This window comes from Pristiophorus japonicus, chromosome 7 (assembly GCF_044704955.1).
Source record: "Pristiophorus japonicus isolate sPriJap1 chromosome 7, sPriJap1.hap1, whole genome shotgun sequence".
Lineage (NCBI taxonomy): Eukaryota > Metazoa > Chordata > Chondrichthyes > Pristiophoridae > Pristiophorus > Pristiophorus japonicus.
In genome coordinates this window covers 214726703-214737123 of record NC_091983.1, presented here as the reverse complement: position 1 = coordinate 214737123, position 10421 = coordinate 214726703, and the positions used below count along the sequence as shown (strand labels likewise).

General features: G+C 41.4%; 1 protein-coding gene across 1 annotated transcript in view; it reads right to left on the bottom strand.

The window, feature by feature from the left end:
• Positions 1-1057: 1057 nt before the first annotated feature.
• thumpd2 (THUMP domain containing 2) overlaps positions 1058-10421 on the bottom strand; it is a 61734-nt gene continuing 52370 nt past the window's right edge. The window contains exons 8-10 of the mRNA XM_070885779.1: positions 9744-9858; positions 8625-8745; positions 1058-5045 (exon numbers count right to left, since the gene is read on the bottom strand). Of these exons, the coding sequence (XP_070741880.1) occupies positions 4724-5045; positions 8625-8745; positions 9744-9858 (558 nt within the window). The 3' untranslated portion in view covers positions 1058-4723. The remainder of the gene's footprint in view (positions 5046-8624; positions 8746-9743; positions 9859-10421) is intronic.

The following is a 10421-nucleotide window of genomic DNA, read 5'->3' as shown; positions in this document are numbered from 1 at the left end:
GATATATTAAATAAACTAATCAAACTCAAAAAGAGGATAAAACCCCTGGTCCGGATGGATTGCATCCACCCAGTTTACAAGAATCTAGGGAAGAGATAGCAGAGGCATTACTGCACATATTTAATAATTCGTTCGAAAAAGATGTAGTGCCAGAGGACTGGCAGATAGCGAACATAACACCAATATTTAGCCCTTAAGGCTAAAGGGATCAAGGGGTATGGAGAGAAAGCAGGAAAGGGGTACTGAGTGAATGATCAGCCATGATCTTATTGAATGGTGGTGCAGGCTCAAAGAGCCGAATGACCTACTCCTGCACCTATTTTCTCTGTTTCTATGATAACCCTAACCCATCCCTATGCTTCTCCTATTAAAGAACATTTCAAAATGGGGAAAAGGTGAACAATAAGTAGGACGTAACCAGTGGAGCGGGGTTGGATGGAGGTGATGGAAGGGAGGCCAGAGGGCAAATTGGGGTAGGTTTTTAGGAGTTCTTGTAGACAGGTAGCAAAGCAAACTGGTTTTAGAGGAGAGCTCCAGAGGGACAGCCCATAATGGCTCAAAGACTGGCACTGAAAAAAACTGAGAGCTGGGAGAGGGGGAACAGAGCACAAGTACTATTCTGGAATCAGAGGAATAGATGATATGGGCTCCATTGTTATGTCTAGAGAGGATTGCCCAAATGGAGAGCGAGATATACCGAGATAGAACCACAAATAGTTCTAAAATGAGGACAAGAATGCTGAAATTGATTTACATTACAGGAAGCAGAGTGAAGAAAAAATGGGGTTTGATGGAGTGTGGGACTTGGTGTAGGAGAGGATTCAGGCTGTAGAATCAGTGAAAGTTTGTATTCATGTTTTGACCTGTGATTCACTCTGGCCTGGATTTCAAGTGAATGGATCATGTATCGTGGAGAAGATCAGTGTCTGGTGACCTCTAGTGTATTATTCAGTTCATTGCATGGGAATGAGGCACAAGTAACAGTTGGAAAGCATCTTATGAGGAAATTAGCTTTGCACAGTGAAATAAACAGTGTTACATCATTTTCTTGTAATATTTAATTAAAAAGTTCCAATTATAGACCGTTTACAAAATATTGCTTTTCATAATTTTACTACAAATGGACAAATTGAATGGAATGATAAAAATCACACCTTGTTTAATTAACCTCTCATAACTGGTTGGAAATAAGAAAGTTGCTGGTATGAAGGAAACTGTGCACCTCAGTTTTGCTCACATTTCTCATGGGACCCATCAACCATGGCGGAAGTTGGGAAATGCCAAACCCTCTGTGAGGTACCATCTAAAGCACTGTATAATTCCATCTGCTAATCGGAGACTGGATCACTTGTAAAATGGTTTATAAATCAATAATCCCATTCTAGTCTAGTTGCGACATTGGTTGTATTTGGCGCTTGAGATGATAACTCAGAGGGTTTGGCGGTTCCCAACTTTTTGCACACACCCTTTCATTGTGCCAAAGCTGGATGGCACACTTTTCCTGGAAAGTAGAGGTGGCAGCCATGAAACACCATAAAGCTGCGGAGGCATCCAGGCCGAGGAGCTTCTCTGCTTTTAGTGGGTTTCTCAGTGGGGTCTACCGAGAATGGCCTTGTTTTCCTAAAAGCCATCGACCCAGTGTTTTTTCTCACTCAAAGAATGGAGGCACACAATAAAGGCACCATGGCAGTTTCCTGGATAATGATCATTGACGTGCATGATAATATTCCTGTGGTCAGATACCATCTGAACAGTAATTAAGTGCAGATCTTTTCAGACCACAGGGTTGAGAGCTTTGATGTCCACCTGGTGGCCGTCTGCCATGCCCAACACTCAAGGAAACCCTGCCACCCTAGACTTACAGCCTTGATCTGTTTCCTCAATTCTCATCTGGACTACTATGCAAAAGATGAAATTTCCCAACAGATACCAGGTGAAAGATAATAAATCATGCAGGCCCGATACTGTAGTTACTGCACGCATTAGTGTCAACTCCTCTGTACACAGAATATGTTATCTATGCAATTGTAGAGCTGTCACCATGGATGAGCCAGTGTAGCAGTGACACAAGAGACAGTAATGTTGGAAGAAGCTGTATTCAAGCCTTAGGAAGCCTGTTCTGGTCAGTGGAAGATGCTGCATTGATTTCGATACGTGTTCGGTACACAAGCCGGATGTACAAGGACACTAGCATTTCCCTTTTGCTATGTGCACTAACTGATGGTGTAGGTACAGAAAATCAGTTAAATAACTGACCCGACGATGTACTGATAGAATACAACATTTCCTGGTGGTAAACTGCAACATATTTCTCAATAAACCTGTAACAATAACATTGAAACTATTAATGTACTTCCATGAAGAGTGCTTTTACCAGTTTGCACACTGTACTGACAGTGCTGCTAGCACAAAAATTAATTCAATGTACAGTATGCTCTCCACCATATGCACAGTATCAGAACATATTAATTTGACTTTTCTTCTTTAATGATAAGACAGCAGTACATCTGCACTCAGCCAAAGGGACAGACCATAGAAATGCAGAATAGTACAGGAGGCGGCCATTCTGCACTGGCTCCTCCAAAGAGCAGTCCAGTCAGTCCCACTCCCCTGCTCTCTCCCCATATCCTTGAAATTTTTTCTCCTTCAAATATTTATCCAATTCCCTTTTGAAGGTTACTATTGAATCTGCATCCACCACTCTCAGGCGGTGCATTCCAAATCCTAACCACTCGTTGCGTAAAAAGTTTTTTCTCATGTCACTGCTAGTTCTTTTGCCAATCACGTTAAATCAGTGCCCTCTCTCATTATCAACCCTTCAGCCATTGGAAACAGTTTCTCTTTATTTCGCTAACAGTTTCGCTAATTCCTACTTATGCGGCTTGGTGTCAAATTTTTATTGGGATGTTTCACTACGTTAAAGGCGCTATATAAATACAAGTTGTTGTGTTGTTTATTTACTCTGATCTAAACTTTTCATGATTTTAAACACCTCTATCCAATCTCCTCTTAACCTTCTCTTTTCCAAGGAGAACAACTTCAGCTTCTCCAGTCTATTCACATAACTGCAATTCCTCAACCCTGGAACCATTCTAGTAAACCTGTACCCTCTCCAAAGTCTTCCTAAAGTGTGGTGCCCAGAATTGGACACAATACTCCAACTGGCACCAAACTAATGTTTTATAAAGGTTTACCATAATATAGAGGTTACAGATGATGAGTTATTGGATGCTACTTGTAACTTATTTGTAAATGAGAGAGCAAGTAACATACTATTTGTAACGTCTTTATACCTTCATTCATAAAATATCAACTTAAAAAAAGTAAAATTGTTTAAAAACAATGAAAGTGTGTGTTAAGCTGTACACATTTGTCTTGGACATGCTGAAAACACAAATTATACAACTGTGATAACATGGCCCAGCCAACCATAAGCATGGATGGTTAAAAAGTTCCACGTGTTGTTTCAATACATTTTCACATAATTCAAATAGGAATTCAAAGAGTTCAATACAGTTTTCACTTATTCAGTTTTTTCATAATTTTCAGCTTGTCACTATTTTTCTATGTCACTCAAACTCCAGACCAGCCTCTGTCAATATTCTACAATATTTTACCCCTTAGACTGCCAGCAGATCAAGGACAATTTCAGACTCACTGGACATAGATCTTCAGCTTAAACACCATGATATGGAGAAAAGTAGTATTATATCATACAAAACTAAAAATACAAATTTAAATAAACCACATTAACACTTTAATTTGTTTGTCAAGCCTTCCCTTACCCCATTCTACTTCTATTTTAACTTTACTTCTTATACAAGATGTGCTATTCCGTAACTTATTTTACTCAAAAAAAACTGGAACTGCACTATTGCTGTTTTTCATCTGGTCTCATTGCTCATTTTGGAGGCAAGAGCAATAGCCAAAAAAACAGACCTGTGATTAGCCAAAACCCATTCATTGGTAGGTTTTTCAAGCATGGCTGATGAAAATAAGTCCTGACTGTGAGGTTAAGGTGGCGGCAGCGCACCACTCACTGTCTTCCCGTTGACCTTGTGCCATGCGCTATTTTGCATTGGCATTGTGCCCTGGCCCCCGGCAGGTGAGGGCCTCACTGAGATTCAAAAGTCAGGGTCTGATGACGTCAATCAGAGCCCAACGCTATTCTAACTCAGTGCAGAGAGGTTGGTGCCTGATTTTAGCCTCGCCAGGGAAACCCAGCGGTAAATAGCACCAGGCCCAGAAGAGGACCAAGGAGGTGAATGATGTTTTTTTTTTAAGGTGCCAAGAGGAGCAGCAGGGCGTCCTCTTCCAGACCACACCAGAAACCTAGGGCTTCCCTCCCCCGATTGTGATCGCCAACCCACCTCCTCCCGATCCATTTACCCAGCTGTCAGGGACCGTTCCCGCGGGTCCCCGGCTGTGGCCTCTTGCTGCACTCGCCTGACGGCCTCAAGACACTGATGCTGGGCTCGGGAGGTAGGGGGTCCTGCTGTATTTAAGCGAGGCCTGGGAACTGTTATGACCCGGGTCTCACGGCAGCGAGCTCGCCCCGCTGGCCCCAGGCTTGTCGTTTGGCCAGAGTTAAAATCAGGATAAAAGACTGAAGTGATTATCAATCATTTATGAATTTTATCATTTTAAAAATGTGCTCTCCTTTGAATTCTTATGTAGTCCATGACAAATTGAACACCACCTGCATGAATGGCAACACATTCACTCATGTTCTAGGAATTTTCTTGTATCTGTGTATAGAAGCTTCTGTTACACCAAGGCTCACTTGGAAGATACCCATTGGCACTAGGGAGGCCAAAATCTTTGCTTTAACTTCAGACTGTTCTTTTTCAGCTGCTGACGTGTCCTCCACATCAACTTTTTCAATTGGATCTGAACTTGGCTCTGTTGGTGTTGTATCCGTGTCTTGTGGGGCAGTAAGTTTCTCTTTGTTACTCTGATGGCTCTTTGGCTTCTGCCATTGCTGTATATCCAACGACAGTTCTTGGCTAAGTAGTAGCACAAGGGTTCCATCTGCGCTAAGCACCCTATTTAAAATAAGTGACCATAGGTTTTAGATAATTTACTCTATAGCCATATTGAATCCTAGCAGCAGCTTTAAGGAGAGATTTAGAATTAAATAAGATATTTGAGGATCATACGGTAACATTTGCAGTATGTTCATAACAGTATTTGATCAATATTCTGGTGTGAATTTCACCTCCTGGCTAATTGAACTCAAATCAGAAAAAGGCCCACCTATAGCAACACTCATGAAGCTCGATCATCAACGACAGAGCAGTTTTTTTGATTGGCACCCAGCACTGGACTCTATATCCACCCCCTCTACCACCAGTGCACTGTGGTTGCAATATGTACGAGCTACAGGATGCACTACACAAACTCACCAAGGTTACTTTGACAGCCCCTCCATCCCCTTGTGACCTCTATCACCCCGAAGAATAAGAGCAACAATGCCATGCAGACATTATCAGCTCCAAGTTCCCCACTAAGCCACACACCATCCTGACTAGGATGTAACTGGCACCATTGTGGGAGCACCATCACCACAAGGACTGCAGGAGTTCAAGGAGAAGGCGCCACCACCAAGTCACCAACGAGCGAAGGGCAGAAAATGTGAGTTTAGCCGCATCACCCAGGACCAGATAACAAATACAAAGTACAGGCTAACTGCTAGCAGATGTGTCATTATAGTGATTTTCAAATAAAAAAAGTGTGGTATTATAGAATTAGAATTCTAAATGAGCTGGTTAAACCAGGACGTTTATATTGTTGTTGAAACACAGATTTTATTTTTGTGCATGAGGTCCACAGATCATCTATTTTAAAAGAAATCTACACAATATCTGATTACATTGCTTTAATAATTGGAATATTTTTTTAATTTATTGGCCCGTAAAAAATTCCAGGATAATACACAGAAAAGTTACTGACCAATGACCATAGAGATCAGAAGTTATACTGATTATACTGCTAACAATGCAATCAGTCTACATGTTCACAATTCAGATAGATGTGTTCAGTCCTCGAAGCCTTTTACGGCCACTCAGTTTTACTAGAGTAGGCTGTACAGAGTCTAATCAACCTGTTGAGAGTTCTGTGACCACTACTAAAAAGGAGCAATTCTCTTTGAACTACGATAACCTCTTATGAGCAGTGAAAAGTGCTCAGGTGACCATTGCAAGAACATTCAGTTGTAAGGGTCGCATGAATAAACTTGTCATTAGTCCTAGGATATGCAGGAAATATTCTCCATGTATCCTGGATCTCACCTGAATTGTGGAACATTCTAATTAAATGGTTTTATTTATTTATTTTTTTAAATTTGTTCCTAGGCCAGCATTTATTGCCCATCCCTAATTGCCCTTGAGAAGATGGTGGTGAGCTGCCTTCTTGAACCGCTGCAGTCCGTGTGGTGAAGGTTCTCCCACAGTGCTGTTAGGGAGAGAGTTCCAGGATTTTGACCCAGCGACGATGAATGACAATATACTTCCAAGTCAGGATAGTGTGTAACTTGGAGGGGAACGTGGTGGTGGTGATGTTCCCATGCGCCTGCTGCCCTTGATCTTCCAGGTGGTAGAGGTCATAAGAACATAATAAATAGGAGCAGGAGTAGGCCATTTGGCCCCTCGAGTCTGCTCCGAAGGTCGCAGGTTTGGGAGATGCTGCTGAAGAAACCTTGGCGAGTTGCTGCAGTGCATCTTATAGATGGTACACACTGCAGACACGATACGTCGGTGATGGAGGGAGTGAATGTTTAAGGTGGTGGATGGGGTGCCAATCAAGCGGGCTGCTTTGTCCTGGATGATGTCGAGCTTTTTGAGTGTTGTTGGAGCTGCAAGTGGAGAGTATCCCATCACATTCCTGACTTGTGCCTTGTTGATGCTGGAAAGGCTTTGGGGAGTCAGGAGGCGAGACACTCGCTGCAGAATACCCAGCCTCTGACCTGCTCTTGTTGCCACAGTATTTATGTGTCTGGTCCAGTTAAGTTTCTGGTAGATAGGTGGTGAACCTATCTGGTGGAGAATGGATTACACCATCTTCCCTGTAGAAATGACCTTCTATAAAGACAAGTTTTGTGTCAGACACGGTGCTTAATTTATCACAAATTTCAGACACTACAATGGCACTCGGACCAGCTGAACTTGCTGCAGAGGTCATCCTTATAAATGAGCTGCCCAGATAAAGGCAGATATGTACCTCTTGCTGCCTCAACTGACAGGTACTTGGTAGAAGATCCTGCAGGCTGACATCAGGCCAAAAACATCCTGATAACATCGGTTTTGAGGTGCTTCCTTGATCACCATGCGAAAGAACACATTTTTCCCAACCAGTCTCCTGGTCTAACCATCTATATAATTGGGAGGAGGGGGGCGGGGCGGGGAAAGAGAATGACCAGCTTGAATGTCTCCTTCAGTTGAAAGGACAAGGTGTAAGATTCAGATTTGGTAGATAACCTTCACGCTACAAAGCATCAGGGTTAAATGGCAGGACAAAAAACTGACCCAAACAATGCCTTGTAAACATCGGAGGAATGGTGAGTGAGTGGAGGGAAACTCAGTTGACTGCTCAGCATACAACATTTCTTAAAGGGACAGTGTTTCCAGGTGATTTCCTCCATGGAGGTGACAGAAATACCTTAGCTGTATGTGAAGGTGGCATGAATGAAGAAGAATTAGTTAACAACTGCCAAGTTACCATCCCTCAGGTTATCCTCATTGATCACAAGGCAGAAGTGGTGTGGGCTATTATTAGTGTCTATATAGCCCCTTCGGGGAGGAAGTACTAGTGATTCAATACACATAAACAAGTCAACAAATAAAGAGCAACACTTGTCCCCTAGGGAATGGCAGAATCTGAAAGTCTAGACCACCATTCAGATTCAGGTCTAAAACTACATATTTCAGAGTCTCGTTTGTGCTTTATTGGAATAAAATAATCCCATTCACAGATATAAATCAGACAAACTCCTAGGACATCACAAATTAATTTAATCTCAACAGAAACATCTCCCAGTGAAGGTGAAAAAATGTAACATGGTGCGATAAGAACTGCATTTCATTTCACTAAGCCTCCAATCAGAATGTATGTTCTTGTTTTCCCACCTCTATCACAGACTGGAATAACAAGTATTAAACATTCCCGGATGCTGTGGGAATACCATTATAATGTGAAATTCAAACTTTGATAAGGACCTCTGCTTAAAGTCGAATCCCAAGGAGTTTGCAAGTGCATTCTGTAGTCTTCATAGAGATTGATTTTATTTGATCACTTGAAGCCTGAACCAGGATTCCTCTGTTTGCAATCTCTATTTTAATACCTTTCAATACCACGTAACAGAGAATACTGCATAGGAAACTGGAAATAGTTGAAAAACATATTTCCATTTTCAATACAATTTTAAACATTTGCTAGAGCTTAGTTCTGCAGATGTCCCTTAAATGAAAACACGCAAACTAGAAGTGACTTTAAAAAGTGTTTCGGCATCCAAAAGTTTGGAGAATTAATTTTCCTCATTTCCTTTACCCCATTTCAAATTTTAACTAACTAGCTTAAAAAAAACTGATGCAAAAAGAGATGCAGTACTCATACTTGATAGAACCTACCTCACCATCTCTTTGAGGATGTATGGCATTATTGTCTTTGTATCCTGGGAAATTTTAAACTTTTTTCCAAATGGAATGTCAGAGATAACTACATCGATGCTTTCTGTAAGTAGAGGTAATTCTGCAACACACAAATCAATAATCAAAGTTATACATTTTAAAGTGAAACAAGATTTTATTGAGAGCACAAACCCTTCTTTAGAAGCAATGCAAGTAAAAGTTAAATAGACTACTTTACAGTGAAAGTCCACTGAAAGCTAGCGACTCTAGTACGTTTGCTTTAGTAGTTTGAAGGGAGTGTCAACATCAAGGTTCATTTTAAAAGATAAATCAAATAGATACAAAGCATAAGGATCAACTTTGTATTCTACCCTCATCAATTCTGAATACATTTTCTTTAAAGAATGACATGTTTGAGCATTACTAAGAGTACGTGTGAGGGAGGCAAATTATCTTGAGAGATGCACTCTTATCCCAAGGATGTAACTCAAGGATCATTTATATGTATTATTTAAGCTTCCTTATCTAGGCGAGGTCATAGAAGAGGATGCAGAACTCATTTATCCTACCTGAGCCAACACTAAACAAATGCTCTTAAGTAAGGCTGCAGCCTATTCATTTGAAATGACGATATTGAATTTATTACACACTGCATCATTTCACTACTATGGGGATTGCCTCTACAAGTTTGTGCTGGAAGTACAGCAACTCCTTGGGAAAATGTTTTTACACGTAAAACAACATTAGAAACAAAGGGCCCAACCTGGTTGTCCAATATACCTAAATCTTAACTGGTAATTTGAGAAAAGTGAAAGATCCTTTCATACGTGCAATTCTCATGTAGACCTAAATTGGAACTCCATCAGGTTGCATTATAAATGCAAACAAGATCCTTACACCTTATAAAAGACAGGAAGCAGCATCCATCCCTCTCAGAAAAGAGCCTATCACAACACAAAGAGATTGCTCCACAGACATGCTTCCTCAAGCAACCATTCACATTCATAAGTTAATGCAGCATAAATAGGTAGCAAATATTCCAGAGCTGGATAAGGAATTTCTCTTTGTATCAAAGACCTGCAGAACTCATGCTTTCCTCATAGGTTAGGTCCTTATTACCTGTGACAGAAGCTCTCATTAAATCAATATTATTGGACAGCTTTGCAAAACACACATTGGCAGATGCCATCTGCAACTGAGAGTCTGTATTGTCTATTCCATGATAATATGCGTTCTGGAGAAACAAAACAAAAATAAGGTAACTCCATCAAGAGGGAAAAGCTCATAAGTAATCAGGACAGGTTTTCATTGTGATTTCTAAAAAGGCAAAAACTTGTCTTCTTCCTTTCCTTTTAGGTCCAAAGCCAAACATTATTTACTGGCCAAGGCAAGCAAGAAACATGCTTTCATGCCTCTGCCAACATAACTCAAGCCAGCTATTTCACAATGCACAAGTCATTTGTCCAAAGATTTTCTCTCCAGGTGGGGAAAACATCTAGCCTATGATTAGCACCTCACTATAATGGCAGTCAAGAATGAGAAAGATTGGCTGTGCTGTGAATGCAGAAATGGGCTATTCAGTAAGACTGGGAGGCCAAAATTGCACCTTTCCGAAAGGCTTGTTAGCGCTAATGAGGCAATAAGGACTTTTTGCCCGGAGGCAGGCGGCGGAAGTGACCCAGACGGAATTGTCCCCAAATGGCGGTGGCAAAAACTGGATTGCGCTGTGCCCTTTACTTTGTGCCCAGGACAGCGGCGCACACGGCGATGACGTCATCGCTGTGCGCGCTGACCTCT